Source organism: Aulostomus chinensis, chromosome 17, assembly GCF_037954235.1.
Source record: "Aulostomus chinensis isolate RoL2024-O1b breed Wild chromosome 17, RoL_Achi_v1.0, whole genome shotgun sequence".
Lineage (NCBI taxonomy): Eukaryota > Metazoa > Chordata > Actinopteri > Syngnathiformes > Aulostomidae > Aulostomus > Aulostomus chinensis.
This window is the reverse complement of record NC_141336.1, coordinates 10,571,766-10,592,724: the sequence shown is the minus strand read 5'-3', so window position 1 is coordinate 10,592,724 and position 20,959 is coordinate 10,571,766. Positions and strand designations below refer to the sequence as shown.

At 40.8% G+C, this 20,959-nt stretch overlaps 1 protein-coding gene across 8 annotated transcripts in view; it reads left to right on the top strand.

Annotated features, from left to right (window-relative positions):
* The window catches only part of syne1b (spectrin repeat containing, nuclear envelope 1b), a 96,364-nt gene that overhangs the window by 4,024 nt on the left and 71,381 nt on the right, over positions 1-20,959 (top strand). For 5 of the 8 annotated variants that reach the window (XM_086182885.1, XM_086182884.1, XM_086182883.1 and 2 more), the window contains exons 1-14: positions 5,037-5,526; positions 7,591-7,652; positions 11,908-12,003; positions 14,794-14,877; positions 15,694-15,786; positions 16,657-16,832; positions 17,016-17,212; positions 17,849-17,958; positions 19,189-19,221; positions 19,463-19,570; positions 19,659-19,796; positions 20,182-20,346; positions 20,433-20,545; positions 20,778-20,946. In XM_086182885.1, the coding sequence (XP_086039011.1) occupies positions 5,451-5,526; positions 7,591-7,652; positions 11,908-12,003; positions 14,794-14,877; positions 15,694-15,786; positions 16,657-16,832; positions 17,016-17,212; positions 17,849-17,958; positions 19,189-19,221; positions 19,463-19,570; positions 19,659-19,796; positions 20,182-20,346; positions 20,433-20,545; positions 20,778-20,946 (1,620 nt within the window). In that variant the 5' untranslated portion in view covers positions 5,037-5,450. Of the gene's footprint in view, positions 1-5,036; positions 5,527-7,590; positions 7,653-11,907; positions 12,004-14,793; positions 14,878-15,693; positions 15,787-16,656; positions 16,833-17,015; positions 17,213-17,848; positions 17,959-19,188; positions 19,222-19,462; positions 19,571-19,658; positions 19,797-20,181; positions 20,347-20,432; positions 20,546-20,777; positions 20,947-20,959 lie in introns of those variants that run through there. The other 3 variants (XM_086182882.1, XM_086182879.1, XM_086182880.1) reach the window with 3 other exon arrangements.

Sequence of the window (20,959 nt, the reverse complement as noted above, 5' to 3'; positions counted from 1 at the left end):
TGATTTTTACATCAGTTTTACTTCCTGTATTCACTTTGTGGTGTTATAACTATGAATTAATTTCATTTCATAGATGTCTTTAGGCGAGGACTCTTCTCACAGGAAATTTGGATAAGATCTGACCATGTGGTGTCTAGTAACAACAGCTTCCTGTCCTATTGTGATATATAGAAATTGAGCACTTCACCACGGTTGCACTGTTTAACTCATATGCTTCACAGTAACCCATCTGTTACGGTACCATAACCACAATGGTTAATTGAGTTGTGGACACTTAGTTTTGGACTCTTAAGTTGGTATAATCAAGAACTCTCTAGTTTTAGTTATTGTCTTCATGTTTCTTATGTTTCCTTGTTCCTTGGTTTTGAATAGTCTAGTCAGTTCCTGATTTATTTTGATAGCACTTCCCCCTGGGTCCTCATGTCTGTCCTGTCTGTTTCGCACTTTTTGGAGTTTAGTTATGGCATCTGAGTCATTTTTTGTCAGACCGTCTTTAAACCCTACCTGTGTTTGCACCACCATGTCCCTTGTTTGCTGAAATCTGCAGGTGTATTTTAGTTTGTTTTAATCGTTGAAATCCTTACGATCTTCATGTCCTGCCCTCCTTAATCTCATTTGCATTTGGGTCCACCTGCCTCCCTCCTCAAACCTGACAAGTTCCAAGGGTGTAACGGCCTAAATTTGAGATTGATCTGGTCAACCCACCAAGAGGAGTACATCAAAGTATAAATAACATGTGATTTCCTTTTGCCATAAGGTGGTGCTGTGACTAATCTCTTCTAAATATAATGGATTCTTCCTCAGTGCATTCAAAATCAGACTTCATATTTTTTGTGTAAAACTGCTGGCACACAATGCCACCAAAAATAGGACCTTGGTGGACGTAACTCTGATGTCAACAATGTTGACATGTAAAAGCCTAATAATGCTTTCCATGTTAGATTTTTTAGTGGTTAATTTCTAATCATTTCCTTAAATTCTTTGTAGTTTTGGGGCGGATAGTGGGTCCAGTGCTGCCTCTTTTGCTAACTGCACCAACGCAGGCCTGGGGGCCTGACCGGTGCTCTTGGGAGGGGTGGTCTTCCTCCCAGCATGGTGGTTGGGCTGGGGTTGGTCGCGGGCCTTGCCGTTATGCGGTGGATTGCTTGCTGGCGGTTTTACTAGGTCTGAGGTGCCCTGGACCGTATCCGCATCTATGGAGTACTCAGCCCCTGTATGGACGAAGATGAGGGTATGATTGTTTTGTCCGGGGGTGGTGGTCCCGGACGCAGGTGCCTTTGGCTCAACCCAGCAGGCTGGCTGGGCCTCTCGGGTGAGTGGGGGGTCCCGGCTGGCTGGCTGGTGGTGCCTTATGGCCTGAAGCCCGCCTGCTCTGGGGGGAGGGGGAGAACAGGGAATGGGTGGAGGGGATGGAGGTGGAGGGATGGGGGGGTAGCGCTGTACGGGGGCGGTGGGCCTGGTCGTTGTGGTGGGCTGTGGTTGCCCCGCCTGGGCGTGGGGTGTGGGCGGGTGACGGCCTCGCCGCTGGTGGGCTCCTTAGGGGGCTCTGGCTGGATCTCGGGCCAGAGGGGCCCTATGCCCCTGGGCTCTGCTTGTGCTGTGGGGGGGGGGGGGGGGGTGCCCGGCGGGCCCGGGCTCCTCTATCTGCCCCGTCTCTCTGTGGGTTGCTTCCGGGCGGGGGTTGCTGCTCCTATGCTTTCCTGTGGGTCTTGGCATGGGCTGGGCCTGTGGCTGTTTCCTGGGGGGGGGGGGGGGGGGGGCTTGCTGGGGCTCCCCGTGTTCTGGGGGTTTCTGGGTGCCCTGGTGGCCTGGTCCTGACCTGCCTGCTATCCTGGACTGGGGGCGTGATGCGGTGTACAACTGATCCATAATCACATACTCAGACATTTATTTGAAAAATTAAATTAAACCCAATGGTAAGCCTGCACTGGAAATTCTGCAACCAATGGTTTTTCTTTCTCTTTTTTTCTCTGTTGTTATTGTTGTTACTGTTTTTTTGTTTGTTTGTTTTTATGCTATTGTTGTTGTTTTTGTCCCCCCCCCCCCCCCCCTTGTCTTCCCTATCCTGTCCCTATTCTCTCTTCCTTTCCACTCCTGAGCCTCAGTCCGGTAGCTTTATCAGTGAACCAATACCATTCCAAATAAAATTAAGCACAAATGGCGATAGGAGGAGTTCCTAGATTCCTCCTTTGCAGAGTAAAACTGCTTCAGTACAGCTAGGCACCAGGAACATCGATACTGCTTGCCCCAGCTGCTGAACAGGACAGGTTTTTAAAAAAAAACAATTCTTTGTAGTTTTTAGCCTTTTCACATCCCTGGTAATGAAGTAGCACATGGACATGGATAAATGTATTATTTGTTGTTAATGTATGTGAAAATCATATAGATTTGCTTGAGCTTTAAATGAGTAAAAACAAATCAAACACTGTATTTTATCAAGCATCCACTCAGAAGAGTCAATTAAAGTGCTGGGGGCAGATGGCCATCCGACTGACATGATTTGAACAGAGAGCCTCTTAACCTCTGAACCTTTAATTTAAAAAGTTAAATTACAGTGTTGTCATTTTCAGGTGTAGACCATCCTGTGTGTCCTCAGTGTCAAACATCTGAGAATAGACTGGTTTGAGTCCGGCAGCCACAGAATCCTTCCTTGTCCGGTTTGATTGTTGCTGGGCTGTCAGAACTAAACTGGGGCTGCTCTTGGCTAAATGACTAAATGGAACAACAACAGTGTGAGTGGGCTTTTACAGAACTCCCAGGTGACCCTCACAAGCCAGTGAAGGAGCGCACCTACATAGTCATCTGTCCTAAGATCACCTCAAGTGCTCCATTACTTTTGAGAGATGCCTTAGTGGTTTGTTGCTCTTCTTGGTGTTTGTTGCAGGTGCTATCCACTTTTAACTGCCACTTAGCTTGTAGTACTACATCAGGCTTAATTAAATGAGCTGACATAATGATTCAGTGATGGAAACTGTTTTACATATTTCACATTTGACAGTCAGTATATTCAGACACACTTATGTACAACTTACTGTATTACACATAGAGTTCAGGACTCTGGACAGCTCCGTAAAAGATGATGGAGCAGTTAGAACATTTAACCAAAAACCCGTTAAAAAAATCCCACTGGCTTTGAGATGAGGAATGCTAACATCTCTTGGTTTTAGAACCTGTAGCAACTCCTATTGTAGTAACGGCTCATAATGTAATAACTTAAATGTAATAAAAGTTCACAATGTAACAATTGGCTCACAATGTAATAAAATCATGAGCGCATAATGTAATAACATCTTTGTACATAATGTAATAACAATTTATTAAGGAACAGGAAGGGGAACTGTAGTTCATGTAGTTTAAGAGCACAGCAAGAAGGTTCCAAGTTTGAGTCCTGGCTCGGGCACGGGATCTTTCTGTGTGGAGTCTGCATGTTCTCCCTGTTCCTGCATGGGTTCTCTCTGGGTCCTCCAGCTTGGTTCAGAAAATGTAGGGCTGGATGGAAAATTCTCTTAAACTACATGAACTATAGTCCCCCTCCCTGTTCCCTAATCCACCCTGTTACTGTAGTGCCAGCTATGTACAGATCATAGTCAAACACAGGCTTCTGCCTGTCAGTGAATGTTAAGTATTCAATGTGCAGGTGTAGTCGTTATGGACTTAATGCTCCACCACATTTTGCAGAAATTTTGTGATTCTGTTTACATACAGACAGACAATCACAGAGGTGAAAGCATGACCTTTCACCCTGCAGGAATGGCAAAGGTAAAAAATGGTGACAATGCAACACGTTCCTCACAGTATAAGCCATTGTTACATTATGAGCCGTTATTACATTATGAGTTGCTACAACTCATTCCTTTGTCACTCCAGTGGGAGTTTCACACACTTGTCGTTGAATAAGATTTGATTTGATTTGAATAGATAGACAAGAATCTATTCTTATGTTTTATGTTTTTGGACACTGTGTTGGTTTTGAAAAAAATATGTTTTGTCTGAAAGATAATACAATTTCACAGCCAGTATACATATTAAAACTGAATTATATTAGAGTCAAAACTAAGTGAAATACAGAAAGCAACAGCACACAAGAAAAGAGTGGAATATCTGACCTTTCTGTTGTTTAGAGATTAGCTTGCCTCAAATGACTGCAGATGTGGCTGATTGTTCTCCACATGTGCAGCTGCCAACATCCTTTCAGTGGGGCTACTTCAAACATTTTGCTGCTTTGATGTAAAAAAGGGGAAAATACACCCAAATAGCTTATCTGGGCCAGTTCCACAAACTGTCCATAGAGCAAGTAATGATTGCATTGCCAGCTCAGTGTTATTTCTAGTGTATCAGAAAAGCTTTTAGCATGCTGGTGGTCTTGAAAAAATAAAGGGATTGTTCAGTAGGACATGATAAGCTATCAAAAACCATACTCATTCTCTATTCCGCGCTAAATTCAGAGTGTAGTAATCCAGGAGAAGAACAGGTTAAAAGTTTGAGTGTTTCCTTTAGGTCTTTGAAGGTTTGACACAATCTGCTTTAGGGCTGTAGTGTTTATGCAATGGGAATCCCCTGCTGGGTGGGCCTACTTTGCCCCCACAATAGCATTTACGCTGACAGAGAGCAGGTGGTAGATGTCCTTCCCCAGCTTTGGCATGAATAATTAATAGTATGTTCTACTCTTTTAATTAGGATTTTTCATCAATAGACCTCTGGAGACTTCATTCAGTATTAAAGCTTATCATGTAAAAATTAAAAAAGTATATATATATATTTTTAGGAATTTTTCGTACACTTTATTCATTGTCTGGTGGTGTTTTTTTTCAAATGTGTCAAGATAGAGGATTAGATTAATCTTACTGGCAATTACACCCTCATAGACATGTATACAAACCAATCTGAAATCTGGATAATGCAGCCACAGCTGTGACATCACCTCTTCCCCCATACTGATTGGTTGAGCCATGCTCAGAGCTGATCTCTTCCCAGCCTCAGACAGTGCAATGATACAGCGAGGCAGTGCAGCGGGGGCTGTGCGCATCCACACAGGCATGGCTCCTCTGAATGGGAAAAACACAGGAAGAAGGAAGGATGGGATTGTAAATCACCTGTTTTCTTAGAGGTCTCTGCTGTGTTCTGTGTGTGTGTGTGTGTGTGTGTGTGTGTGTGTGTGTGTGTGTGTGTGTGTGTGTGTGTGTGTGTGTGCGCGTGCGTGCGTGCATGTCTGTATGAGTGAGAGTGTCAGGGAGGAGGGGACATTTTCAGCCTCCAGCAGCTCTTTTTCTTTCACTGGGGAAACCAGGCAGCCTGATCTGTTTTGCTTCCTGTTGGAAAAAAAGGGAAAGGACAGCTGTGTGTGTGTTTTTTGCCAGCTTTTTTCCTGTGGATCTTATTTTCACACATACATATATGCACCCTGGAACTCATGAAAGGCAAAGGGAGAGAGCTGGACAGTGGGTTGTAGGATGGCTCACTATAAGGATGTCTCTGTTAGGAAGACTTCTTTAAATCTAGTTACTGGATTTTTCCAATATCTCAGAGGTAAGTAGGACAACAGTGCCCATCATCTCTCATCTGAGTGGACCTACATGCCTAATCTAGGATAGAACCGGAAAAATAACATATGCTAATTATTTGTAGGTGAATCCCTGCTATGTGAACTAATCCCCTTCCTGCACACAAGCACAGCTGCATGTGTGCTTATTTCTACACTTTGTGTGCAACTTTGTATATGTGTTATGCTTCATTGGGCATCCCTGCATGTGCATCAGTGATGAAGCATTTGCCTGTGGGTGAACGTGACGTCTTTGCTTGCTGTATAGTTGCTTCCGTAAACACGTGACTGCTTTCTATATCTCTAAGGATGAATGTTTAAAAATGGCCACTCTGTGTGCAGGGTGCAGCACTGTTCTACCGGCATGGGTGACAAAGTGTTAGGAACCCGTCCTCGTCATGACAACAGCATCACTAAAGCAAAGACATCTCTTTTTTTGTTATACATGCTGCATAATGCATGAGGCATTGTGGCTGAATATATTAATAGACCACAAAAGAGGATGGGGGTGACCTAAAGAATCACGCATGTGAACACAGGGGTTAATGAGACATGTTGGCAGAAATCCCCCCTCCCCTCATTCTCTAATCTCCTGGTGTGACCTCTTTTTGAAAACATATTTAATACTAGCTCTTGATATTTGTTCGCACATTTCTAGTCATTGCAGATGAGGGCTGTATGGCTGCTGCAGGACTGCTGCAATGCTACTTGAATTTCAGAGGCAGTTATTATATTTTGTGTGGGGTTGTCCTTCAAGCTGCTACGGTGGACACTACTATTAGAATTAGGGATTAATATTTCATATGTTTAATGTTTTTGTGGTTGCTATATCCACATTTAGAATCAAGTCAAAACCACTTCTCTGTGCAAAAATAGTTCTGTTATCACCATCACCATCAGAGTCTGTCAATGCAGGGTTTCACAGGAATTCCTTGAAAATGCTTTAATTGCGATGTGTTATTTATTTTCAAGGTTGTATGAGTAAAGTGATTAAAGTATCTTTATTTGTACCTGTCATAGTGGATCTCTCGGTTGGAGACACATTTTTAAACTTTGTTGTAATTTGCTTTAGGGTCACACTAATTTAATAGTGGTATCAGATACTGTATACTGACACAAATATCTGAATCAGATATCAGGGAAAATAGTGCCAGTCTTTGCAGTTAAATTTAACTTATCAAACTACATCAAGTAATGGAGGGAGCTAAAAGGAAAGCACGGTTGCTCTTAATTATTTATTATTCCTATTTTTGTAAAAAAAATCATTTTGTTACATTTTGTTTTTCAATTTTATGAAAGCAGTGCTTAACTGTAGTACCAGTCTCTTCCACCCAGTGAGCCATACTGTACAGTTCATCGGCTCAGTACCTGGTATAGACATTTTTTCCAAGCCCATATCTGTATCAATTGACAAATTTTGATTATTTTATCCCTAGTTTTCTTTTAACCCTGAGAGACCTACTACAGACCTATTTTTGTGTTTACTGAGGGGACACGAAGGCTATACAACATAAGAAAGCTGATACTGTTTGAGATGCAGCTCAGCACTGTGTCAAGTCATACATTTTCTTTAAACATGTTTTGGTTAGGAGACTAATCAAGTTTTAGAAGTTTAGAGGGTATAAGTGTCCACATTATGATAGAATATATGATGATATATGATTGCCATTCCCATGGATTATTTTGTCTCAAAGTGTTGCTGCATTTTTTGCTTTCATATTATTTGTTACATAGATTTGGTGCAAGGTGTATCAATTTTTCACAACTTGAGAATGGAAAAAAATGGTCAAATTTCCCTCAAAGCACCACATAAACACACCAAGGCCTTGAGGAACCCTATTGAAAACATCCATGCTTTGGTTTGGTAACAAAATATTGTTGTTTTTTGTAGACCACACACTGGAATTACCTGAAAATTGTTCAAAAGCGCTTGAATTTCACTTAAGGAAAAGAACTCTGGAACAGCACCAGTCGTTTAGTGTCATGTTCAACATTGAAGGCCTGTGTTGTCCATCATTCACTGAAATATGTTTTTTGATTTTCATTTTTAGATGAGCAAGAGGCAGTGCAGAAGAGAACTTTCACAAAATGGATCAATTCTCATTTAGCAAAGGTAAGTGTGAATTTCCATCCTGGCTCTCTGCATCTTATTCACGATAGGTACTTCCTGTCAAGGGTGTGAGATTATAGGACTTCAAAGCCAGGCTCTTGTAAAACCAGTTGTCAATGCAATTACATCACAAGTAGGTTTGCAGTTTAATGGTAATATGTTTCATAAGAGAGATGAGTGGCGTTTTATAGCGCCACATGATTATGTCGCATCTCTTTGCTCACTGGTATTTCAGGCTAATAACCTGTCAGTGCAGAGAGCTGACTGCAAGAGAAGCTTTGTCATGCAATAGTAATGCCCTCTAATAATGGTGCTGCACAGCTGTGTGTCCATATAAGTGTTAATAATTACCTTGTTTGTTGGATGCCATACCTGTGTATCAGAGGAGAACTTTTAGAAAGGTCATAGCAGATACTGCTGCTTGTTGCTTTCTGGAAAGATGACAGTGGTTGACTCCATGGTTCATGGTAAGGGATTCTTGCTGTTCAGCTTTAAAGCTTTTTACTTTGATGATTAATACTTGCATCAGAGTCACAATCACTGTTGGAGCATGTGTGTGGTTTATGGAATTATGGGGAAACTGGTTTGTGTATTGGCTGTGTGCTGGAGAAGTGAATCAATTAATTGGGCAAATATTTGACATGTCTTATTAATTGTCATTGGCCATGCCTAAGATCATGGTTAACAAGCAGGCATATCTGCGGGCAGCCATATTTCAAGTCATTCTACTTGCAGACTCACTCTTTATCTGAAACCATCCATCCATCCATTCTATACAGCTTATCCGTTAAGGATCGCAGGGGGGCTGGAGCCTATCCCAGGTGACATTGGGTGAGAGGTGGGTTTACCCTGGATAGGTCGCCAGTCCGTTGCAGGGTCATTGAAAGCAATTAGGGGTTCAGTATCTTGCTCAAGGATCTTTGACATGGTCACCGGGGGAAGTGAGGATCAAACGAGCAACCCTTTGTTTGCTGGACGGCCTCTATATTTGAAACCAGTCACTAAAAATTTATCACACATTTTACACACAGTTTATCACACAAATTACACATTTTTGTCAGAAACAAGGGGACGCAAGTTTTCTTTTATTGTTCTTTTTCAAAGTTTGGATTTGACAACATGCTGAAATTTATTTATTGATTTATTGTAAGCGCACTGCAATATAAGTTCAGCAATTTTGTGTTACTATTATAGTTTTGTGGATTTTTTTTTTATCGGACACCAAAAAAAGAAAAAGAGAAAATCAGCCAGAGCTGACTGCATCATTTATTAGTCATTTGCTACCTGCACTGAACTCTAAATAACAGCATAGGCCATAAAAAATCAGTCAACCTATTGTTGTATGTGTCCACCTGTGTGTGAGTGTGCTGGTGAGTGTGTGATTCTTTTGTTTTTTAAGTACTTCATGTATGTGTGTCTGTGTGTGGGTGTGTATGTGTGTGCAGCTTTGGCAGGGACAGTGATGTGGTATACAGATGGAGAACAAGAGGGTGAGGACAGTTCCCCGCAGACAGTCGTCTGCCTCTAGGGATCATGTATGTAAATGACACAGAGTGTATAAAAATAGCTCATGCTCAGATGCTGTGTGGCATCACACATGATGATACTCAAATAACAGAACCTGTATTAGATTATCCATGTAGATTTATTCTGAAAGAAAAATACAAATTTTAGAAAGAGTAACAGAGTAGCGAAAGAGTAATCTTTGTGTGCGTGATCATCCCAGGTTGCAGCTAATACAGGCGAATTAAGATTAAGTGGGCTTGCTTTATAATACCTGAAGATGATTCATCCAGTGGTTTCTTCAGAACGTGGTCAGTAGTATTAAAGAATTCACTTGATAGCGAAATTTCTTCAAGTATTTGCAAATAAGTTGATTTCACGCTCCTTGGACATGGTGGACAGATGACACAGCAGAATGGGCAACTTACCAGACTCGGGCACAATGGCTACAACTGGCACTTTTCAAAGAGTTTTGCCTCTGAAAGGTGTTTTGGTGTTTAGTTTATTCTGCTGGCTTAAAACTTTGGAAGAATCTCATTATGTGGTCGTTCAATGCAGAGGTTCTCTTTAGGGAAATTCTTTATTATTCATGCACTGTTCCTGACTCACTCCCTGTGCATACTAATAGTACTATTAGAATTATGCCACATCATGAAAGGGCTCATGCAGTCATAATTATGCTGCAGCTACTTCTCTACGAGAGGGACTGGCTTATTTTTTAGCTTTATGACACTGAGCATTGGAGCTTATGGGGTAGCTGAAGGCTGCTCTGGTACTTCTGGGGTCATCACAGAGAGAGATGAACAAATTTGTCTACCTTCAGAAAGAGCACGTGAAGAGTTAAAGAGAAAAATATGTAGTGTATTGTCCACAGGATTGGAATCCACACCTATTCGACTATTAGACAACCTACAACCTCCTGGAAAGTTTCATGAAATTGTGTAATCCTCAAAAATTCAGATAGACGGATTGACAACCTGCAGAAATAATGGTTTCAATGGAATCCATTTGGTATGGGTGGGGTTGGTGCTATCAAAGTTTGAACTTCCCCAGCTGTCACACTTCCCCTCGTGCCTTTGTGTCCATTTCCCCTAACAGTGTATTACTTAGCACTTTTCCACTGATTTATTTTCACAGTTTCTCCGCTGTCAGGCCTTTGTTCTTATGTGATTCTGTTGATCAATCAATTTTTTTTCTAGGGTAGGTTGAGTTTTCTAACTGCAGAGGCTATTTTTGTGTGAATATAGCAGAGTCATTGAAGAAGTAAAAGCTTCTTGTTGATTCTTTAAATCTGACATGTAAACTTAATATTTTAAATTCTTATAGTCGAATAGAATATTACTTTGATTAAGTTTCTCCCGACGTCCCGGAGCTGTAAAAAGCTGAACTTGAACTGTCAGAGTTGTCATTTGGGACTGATGTGGGATGATCAATGACACACATTTTAATTTTTTTTTTTTCATTCTAGATTTCAGGTATCTGCATTCCAAAGAGTTTCATATTAAAAATCAGAGGAAAAAAATTAAGGACTATAGCATGGCTGATTGCAACTTGTAAACAATCTTTCAAATTTGGCCCCTCTGTCCAGCCTCAACAGCACTAGGAGCACATTCCCCCTCACCCCTGACAACATGAAAACCCCCATCCAGCCCTGCTATCACCTATCACCCATCAGCTACCATATGCTAACTGCTGACTAGCACACTCCAAACACTCAGTAGTAAACCCCAGCTAGGACAAGCTAAACCCCAGCTTGAACAAGCTAGACCCAGGCTTGGACAAGCTCAACCCTGAATAGGAAAAGCTAAATGCCTGCTAGGACAGGCTGAAAACTGGCTAGCACAAGCAAGCAGCCGGTGTTTGTCACCTACCTGCTTAGCAGAAAGGGGACATACACACCCACAGCCACCCCAGAAACATCCTGACAAAAACAAAAACATTGAAATACAGGCAGAGGGGAATGGCTACTGAAATAATCACCACTACCTGTCTTAAGGTCCATAAATGATGATAAGTGATTTTGTTTTTTAGCGGAAAATGCTGTAGACTATGCCTTTAATAAAGTATAATTCTGGTAATTGAACAGTATTTTATTCGTATTAATGGAATCAGTGGTAAAGCACTGACTGATACTCTTTATTATCACATCTTTAATAGTAATTATGTGACAAGAAGAAGAAATGTGTGTATGTAGAGATCAACAGGGCAGATACTTGGTTCTCCACACGCCTTTGCCCCAAATAGCCAGCCAACTGCATCCTGTTATGGAGTATGTTGAGTTGTGAACTGGCCTGTATACGGTGCCAAATAAAGAATTCCCATGGGGAGCTGTCCTTTTAATTAAAGCTCCATTCTGCTGAATAAATACGCATCTGTTTAATTCCTCTTTACCGTGCTGCCTGTTTCATACAGTAGGTTACAGCACAGTCATCTTTGAGTTTACACAACTGGGGAAATGTGTTGCTATGAGAGAATGGAGTTAGGGTTAAAGGAGTACCATCGCCTCAGGGCTGGGCATCAAGCCATCACTGAGGAAGAGGCACCATCTTTTCAGCTGCAGGGAGGCTCTGTGGTTGTCACTAACAAGCCTGTTTCCCACAAACAGCACTTGCTCTCTCATTTTTCCTGGTAATGGTTTTGAATACCAATATCCTTTCACACTTTGAAATTAATATTGAAAATTGTTGGTAGAGACATTTTTCTGATGATGGCTAATTTTCATGATGAAATTAAAGGTTTGCTTTCTCTATTCCAGCATAAACCACCTCTAGAGATTAATGACCTTTTTGAGGACATCAAAGATGGGGTGAAGCTCTTGGCTCTTTTGGAAGTGCTGTCTGGCCAAAGACTAGTAAGTTGGGCTTCTGATTTTAAACTGCATGGATATGTTTGGCCTGATTTATACGTTTACCTTTTAATGGTACATATGACAGTGTAAAAGCCATTTTTTTATGGTGCCAGTTATTTATTTCAAAGTACAGTCAAAGATTGCAGACCTCTATCAAGGTCCATGTAATATTTTCTGAAATTAAATGAATAATTTCCAGTGACAAGAGTTAGGACATTATTTTATGAAAATATAAATATCATTCCCAATGTTTGATTGGCACATCCATATTGTAGTATATCATGTAATATATTAGACCAGAATGGTTCCCAAACTCTACCCTTGAAACATTCCACCCCCTGCTGTGTACCTCCACAGACAGCTAACACTCATGATATGTTCTGTTTTTTTGTAACGTTTGCTCCATGTTTGTAAGCTCGCTACAAAAGAGTATAAGTATAAGAAAAAAAAAGTATAAGAAACATGTATATGAGGCCTTGCATATGAATACATGCCAGTGTTACTCACCGTTTTTGCTCTTTATTCAGCCTCATAAGCATCTAATTTAATCAAAAACGACTGACGTGAAGCACGTCAGTTCAGGCACAATATGAATGGCTTCTCACGACTGTGGATTCATCTGCACTGTTGGATTTCACACAAGCTGCGCTAGCACCACCAGTGGCTAGGCTAGCACCCCTAACCTTACTGCTAGTTCAGTCAGACACTGGAAGCCCCACAGCAGATGGTCTCCACGGTTGAGACTTTGTCTTTAGCTGTTGTAGTGCATCCTCTGACTGACACTAGGAGAGGTTGTTTCAAACATTCATCCATATTTGAAGTAAGGTAAAATATTGGATGTAAAACCCCTTAATTCTTCCTGACCCTGGAGGAAATGGATGTACTGGGGTGCATCACTAGAGAACCTGCCCACAACCCTACCCTGACTCTGGTATTTTTTGCTGAGTTTAGGCATGGGGAGTGAGATCATATCAGGGGAGGAGTAGAAACTCCCACTCCTCCCCTGATTGGATCTCAGAATGCAGGTGGGAATAAATAAACTACTGATTTATTTTTGATGGATGGTTGTGACAGGATGTCACTGATTGATTTACTTCTCTACCCTCTGATGTAACACATGGTCCCCAATTTTGGAATCACGGATTTAGACTACACCATCAATGGCTTTATACATAGGGTAGACCTTTCAACCCATGCATCCAGCCATCGTCTATACAACTTATCCTGTTAAGGGTTGCAGGGAGCTTAAGCCTGTCCCGGCTTCCATTGGACAAAGGTTAAAATAGAAGTTAAACTGAAGACATGTCAGTCAAATATTTGATAAGCACCACAGACATCAGAGAAGCAGTCCAAAATCTGAACCAGTTGGGATGCCTCAACTGCAGTTAGAGGCTAACATGCTAATTTCTCTGTTTATATAAAGATGTGGCTGAGAGACATATCTGGCTTAATACTCAAACACAGCCTTTATATCGTGGCAGACAGGAGACTCTACTGAATGCAGTGATGTAAATTCCTTGTTTGTGGTGGCCAAAATACTGCAAGTTTAAAAGTCCCCTTTTTAATTTCTGAAATTCCTGTTCTCTTGACCTGCAGGATCCTTATATACTACATTTAGAAGATCCCCAAATTCCAAGTTTGGGACATCATTATTGCTCATATTCAATGTCGGTTCACAGCACGGTCATGGAGATTTTCCAATCTGAGAAACTCACCAGCATCTGTTTTTCTGATTCTTTTCTAATTGACACTCATACAGAGGCTCAGACACTGGCAGGGATTTAGTAATCAGACCTGTCTTGATTCTAACTACCATGTCGACTAAAAGGCTGTTATCTGCTAATCTTTTGTTTTTTTCAAAATGAGTCTTTGCTGCTTAATATCAGCCTCTGTATCAGACTGTTTAAAAGAACAAGATTATATAGTTTTCATTACAGCATTAATCTTGTTCAAATATGAAATAAGAGCTATGCTAGTCCTAGCAGCAAACATGTTTTTTCAGCTACAAAATTGTTTAGTAAGGACAATGGTGAATTATGCTGTATATCTAAAGGGATAGTTTGGATTTTTTGAAGTGGGTTGTATGAAGTAATCATTCATCGTATGGGTAGATGTGGATCAACATGTCTTCTGTGCTGAGAGCACCAGTGGCATTGTAGCTTGGCATTGTACTGCTGAGGACAGCAAATGTAGAAATTTCCAAATAAACACCTGTTGAAAAAAATCAATAATCATTCACATATACACTGTATTTGTAACATTTTCTCCTTTCTTTACTTTCAAAGTCAAAAAATCCCCATTTTTACTGTCGTAGAACTTCCTTGTATCCTTACGCTTGTCCTGCACTGTTTTACTCTGTAGCAGTGCAGTTCTGCTATTTGATTTGACGTAACAGAGTGTGTAGCATTTGCAGAAATTCAAGGAAAATATTCAGTTGAAAAATGTAGAGCCAGAAGGAAGGGTTGTTTAATAGGAAAGGAAAAGGGGTAAAGATGTGGCAAATACAGCATACATGTAAATAAAGAAAGAGGTGGGCATAAATTTGGTGGATGAAATGTTTTTTCTGCAGTCTCATGTCCTCATCAGTTTCAGAGCTGCCACAGCTCTCAGCTTTCTGCACGGGACACATGTTGACCCACATCTGCTGAACATAAGACTCTTACTATGACTACCTCATACAACCCATTTCAATCTGAACCATCCCTTTAATTTCTCACTATGTATGTCAGAATTGTATGGTATTACATCCTTGACTGGCTAGATTTTCACCCCCTCTGTATTTACCATCTGCAGCCCTCAGAGCAAGGCCGTCAGCTGAAGAGGATCCACTGGGTTTCTAACATCGGCACAGCACTCAAATTCCTCGAAGGCAGGAAGGTAAGTGATGGCATGTCCCTGTAAGAGGTCGGGGTATGATTAAGACCACATGAGAAATTCCTATTCATCAGATGTTTGCTAGTGTATACAAGGTGCCTCTGTGTTTGTAATGTACGACATAGACAGTACTTGGTAGCCAGAAACAGGACCTCTTGGTTACATAACCCGTCTCTAAATCCCTCGGCTCCATGAAGCCTGTGTCCCACTTTTCTCTGGGTTCCCTGAGGACTGAGTCTTACATTGTTGTGATCTCTCTCCCATCATGTGCACCTTCAGTCTGTGTATCGAGGATCTCCGGTTAGTCTCTGCAATCATAGTCTCTGATCATATTCTGTATGCATTCTTTTTATTTGACGCGTGCTATGCGGTGCTTGGATACAGCCACCTTTCTATTCATGCAGTCATTTGCTCTACTACTGACATGCATTTTGATGCATTTTGACTACAATGCTGTCTAATGTTCCAAATATGACACATTTTGTAATTTCTCCACTGCAGGGTTTGCAGTGCTGTGGTACATCTGCTTTTCCTGATATGGCTAATTGAATACAATACAATCTTCTTTTTTTTTTTCATTTCCAGGTCACTTCACTGTGGCTGTTTCTGTTTTTTTTTCCCTTGTTTGGCTATACAGATGTTCCATAATTACAATATTCGCCTGCATCAAAGACCTGGCTTTGATGGCAATGTGCGAAAAAAGGGCTTGCAATGTTATAAGCTATGAAAAACAGTGATCTTCTCTGGGTGACTATGCAGGAAATCCCCCTAACTTCTATGCTATGTGTCAAAATAATTTACATTTGTCTTTTGTTTCAGATCAAGCTGGTTAACATTCATGCCACTGACATTGCAGATGGAAGACCATCAATAGTCCTTGGGTTGATATGGACCATTATCCTCTACTTCCAGGTAATAATTCATTTCATTTAATAAGAGCTCATTCTAAGTGGAACATCACAAAACTCCCTGACCAGTTGTTTTTGTTCAACATTTTGTTCCAGTTCGTATTTGATGTCTTTTTTAAACTCTTGTGCTCTGAATGTTGATGTGTGCACGATTAATCTGGAGACCTTGAAGTTTAATGCAAATAAATCATAGGACTAAGTTTGACTTATGATTCCTTGCTAATGGGCATGAGGAGCACACACACACAGCTGAGCATCCCTCCTACATGAACAGTGGCGCTTTAGCAAAGTGCTGTAAAATAGTCAAATGTTTCAAACCAAGTCCTGCAAACACAGGTGAAAGTTCATCTAGCCTCACACAGACGAGCAGAAGAGTCACTCATCCAGGACAAACCCACACACGCTGGGACTCAACAGTCAAAATGACAAAGTGGATCAAGCAAGTAGAAAGGGCAAGATTTCCCTAAATTTATTACTTAGCAAATTAAGATATCTTTTGTAGAAATCATCTAAGCTGAGATTTTATTGATGAAGGTTCAAAAAACGGATTCTTCAAAGCCATTGTCACGTATTTGTCTATTCCAAGACCACATATACATTTATTACAATTCATCCTGTACACACAACTGAATACACATATTTTATTTGTGCAATAAATCATGATTAATTGGACAATTGCATTAATGAGATTAACTTGACTAAATTTGTATCGACAGCACTTCTAAACACTTGATATGTAATGTATGATTAATGCAGTTCTCATTAGATATGCTGTACAATGTGAAAAATAGTGCAGTTTGCAAAGATTGATATTACCATAAATGTTGATATTTCCCCAGTTGCATGCTCTAGCCATATTCTTGTCTTCATCTAGATTGAGGAGTTGACCAGCAACCTGCCAGCACTTCAGGCTCTATCCAACAGCAACTCTTCTGTGGAGAGTATAGCCAGCTCAGAAACAGGAAGCCCTCCCATGAAGAGAAAGGTGGTGAAGTTTCAGGGCAATGCCAAGAAGGCCCTGCTCAGATGGGTGCAGTGTACTGCTGCCAAGTATGTTGTCACTTGTTGTCATCTGTAATTTTTTTGGTTAGGTCTTGTAATAGATGTGATATAGATGTATAGATATGTGTATACTAGGGCCTGTAAGGCAACTCTCATTTGCCACAGATTTATATGGGGTCTTTATTTATACACAAGAACACAAATGAAAATCTTTCCATATATGTTTCTCAGGTATCATGGAATTGAGGTGAAGGACTTTGGTCCCAGTTGGCGTGATGGCATCGCATTTCAGTCGGTGGTGCACGCCATCAGGCCAGACCTGGTGGACATGAACCTAGTCCACAGAAGGAGCAACAGGGAGAACTTGGAAGAGGCCTTTGCACTTGCAGAAAATGAGCTGGGCATTCCTCGTCTGCTGGATCCAGAAGGTGCCACTGACCTGAATTAAGGATTCTGTCGTTTTCAGACTGATTAAGAATGAGTCTGTGTAATTAAATCAGTCTGTCTTATTCTTAATTTGCATGATAATCCAAAAGAGTTTCAAGGTCGGAAAACATTAGCAAATGTACACTCATAATTCCATGCTACTGGGCTTTCTACAAGAGTAAATCGTATTCCTCCTTCAATCCATTTTTCATGTTTGTGGCCAAGCAAATATATGAGACCCTCCAGTGCTTTAACTTGTGCCTCACTATGTGGAAGTCAAGCAGTCTGCAGTGGGTCCGCGGTTCTGTCTTGATGAACAGCGTCATGATGCTTTATTGCACAAAAAACTGCACTGAAACATCTCTGCTTTCAAGGGAGTTTGACCCTAATTTCTTGTAACAGCAGGTTGAGGATGGAATGATGAAATTAAGTGTGTATAATTAGCTGTCAGGCCTGGGGAGATGTGTGCTCTTGATGACACATTTTTTATGCCAAATGCAATGTCTAGGTTGTGTCTGTCTTTCATTAATTCAACTATTACATCATTTTTACTTTTACTTTAGAGGTCATGTGTAGATCAGCTTATTGTTTATTGGTTAGTGTGTGGTTCATTGATTGTTGTTTGTTTTGCTCTGTAGATGTGGATGTGGACAAGCCAGATGAGAAATCCATCATGACATATGTGGCTCAGTTCCTCAAGCACTACCCAAACCCTCACCACTCTGAGACTGACGAGCAGCATGATGAGGTACCTTGTTTCAAATACAAGACAGGGATAGATACTTTAGTCATTATACCAGGGGAGTGTCAAATTTTTCCAATAAAGTACTGTGTGAGAAGTCACATTCATGTGCTTCAGTCGTGCATTGTTGCTATTCACGTTCATCAAAAATGTCTCGTGGATCATTCTTGGTAGAATACAATGCCCCCTAAGAGTCAAAACAACAATTTGTATTTTTTTGCATTTCCTCACAATATATTTGGTTCCCTTGCAATAGGTCAGGTTTTTTTGTCCCTTCTTACAGAATTGTGCCATGTATCCATTTCTGCTCAGCTGCTCCCAAAATAACATATTAGTATGAATCAGCAGCACATCGAATTTTACATTGACCTGGCCTTTCAATATGCAGACAAAGTACTACAATTCAGTAGGTGTGGTTATGTAATTAATGAATAAGGAGTTCTCTCCAAAGGAAAGCCAAACATAATCTACAGGATGGTGCTGATTTTATTTGTGAGCAGCTACGTGTATGCAAGAAAATAAGATGTACGCTTGGTTATTAAAAATGTGGTCCACTGAAAGGTCTCAGAGTTGTTATTTTTTTCAATATTCTTTGTTTATTTTTGATTTCTTATTATAATGAATTAATTAAAGACATAAAGACCAAGGAAACAAAAAACAAAGATCAAAGCAAGTTTACATCAATTAGTGTGTATCCACTGCCCCATCTCAACATTGGGGGTAAAAAGTGCCAACAACAGAAGGATACATAAGTTTGTGATTCTCCAATCTCTTTGCCCCACAACAAAGAAGGCAGGGTTTGGACGAAAAAGAGATAAGATAAAACTTGTGATGTGATGTAAAAACAGTATCAAATGATAGATCATGATGGGAATGAAAAAAATAATCGTGCTGCCAGCTCTTTCTGTTTTTCATTTCCTTACATTACATTATATAAATAATCGTAGCAATTTACACATCAATATTTTGCTTTTCATCATCACGCACTCATTTTAATTTCTATCATCTATTTACTTTTTGTACAAATTAAGCTTCGTCTTGGCTCAATTCCAACTTTTGCACTGTCAGTGCCAGTACTTCAGGTGAGAGTTCAGGTTGTTGAGCTGCATGCTTTTTCTTCTGAGTGTACTCCCTCCTCCCCTGTTCAGTTTCCCATTCATTTTGTTCCTTGCTACTCTAATGCATTTTTTCGGTGTGTCTGCATCTCTCTGTGTGCTTTGCTGCTTTCCGGGATAGTTTGCTCCCCAAGATATTGAGCAAATGCTTGAGGTATGTTCAATTAAATTAACATCAGAGGTTTGAGGAAGATACTAATGCCCCTTTCAGCCTCCCATAACAGGTTTACAGCTCTATACTTCCAATGTCATTTTTTCCCTCTCTAACCACAATTGTTTAGGTCTTTCTGGAATGTCAGTTTCTCATCATGTTGGCATGCTGATTAGGAAAAAAAGAAACAGAACAATGCTTTTGTTTCTGTGTCTCTAATCTGACTGTTTACTGATTGTGACAGAGGGAGGAGCGGAAGCTGCTGAGAGAGCTAAAGGTCTTTTTAGACCAGCTGGAGAGAGATGTGCTGAGAGCTCAAGGAGCAGAGGGAAACCTCACAGACAAATACCAGGTAAAATCAGGCCTGAAAACACAAAGAACACAGTTACATCAAAGTTATTTATCAACCCTTACTACCCGTGTTTATCTGTCTTTTGCAGGCATTTAAGACCTTCCGTGTGCAGTATGAGATGAAAAAAAAGCAGACAGATCCACTACTGCAACCAGTCCACAGGGATGGCAAGCTGTCTGTGGACCAAGCTTTGGTCAAGCAAGCCTGGGACCGTGTGTCTGCCAGGGTGATTTTGAATATCTCTGCATGACATGAATAATTTACCACCCAGCCACAAATAATTGCTTATGTTTCTAGAATTAACTTGACCTGAGTATAAAGCTTTTTTTTATTATTATTTTAACTTTTCTTTGTTCATTGCTAACACAATGAGGTAAATCAAAGCTTCGCTTGCTGTCACTGAAAGTTCCCTGACATGCAGGCCTTTGAATAGAGTTTGTTCAGAGGGGAGGAGACGGATACAGAGAAGGTTTTGTTCTCCTCTGGACAGCTCGTCTAGACCTTTTTGTAGCCTGGTTGCTTGTGAGCATGTGGACAGGTTTTGATCAGCATAGCTTCCAAGGATCTTGTGTTTACCAGTTTTTTTTTTTTTAAATGGATGTCAATTGCAGCTGCTGGACTGGCATATCCATCTGGACAAGTCCCTGCCCGGTCCTCTGGGAGTGATTGGAGCCTGGCTTCACAGGGCAGAGATGGCTCTAAGGGAAGATATTCCCATCCAGCATGCTCACGAGGAGACAGCCAATATTCTTCACAGGAAACTAGAACAGCATAAGGTAATAGCGCTTTGAAATTCAGCATATCATTATATAATTGATACGAGTACAATGTAGACATAATTTAATGTGTTTCATTTTTGCAGGAAGTATTGAAAAACTTGGAATCACATAGGCAACCATTTCAGCAGATCCATAGGGACAGATCAGTGAATGGGGTACCTGTCCCACCCGAACAGCTCCAAGATATGGCTGAACGGTAAGACTTTCATCAGTTTCGTATAATCACATCAAATTCATGTTTGCCAATCCTATTGCGATGCCATGGTGGGTTTTGTCATGTAGTCAGTCCCACCCACACCAAGACTGCTTTATTTTCAAGAAAGACAACCCAAAATCACCCACCCTGCACAATGTGGGCTGACATCACAACAATCCTCTTTAACCAAGTAAAAGTTTTGCTGTTTGTATCCTTTCTTTTTAATTTGCAGGTTCAACTTTGTGTCTACATCATCACATGCCCACTTGATCAAACTGGAATTCTGGGAAATGAAGTACCGACTAATGGCATTTCTCATCTCTGCTGAGTCAAAGCTCAAGTCCTGGATCATTAAATATGGCCGACGAGACTCTGTTGAACTCTTGTTGCAGAGTTACCTGGTGAGTTTAATTT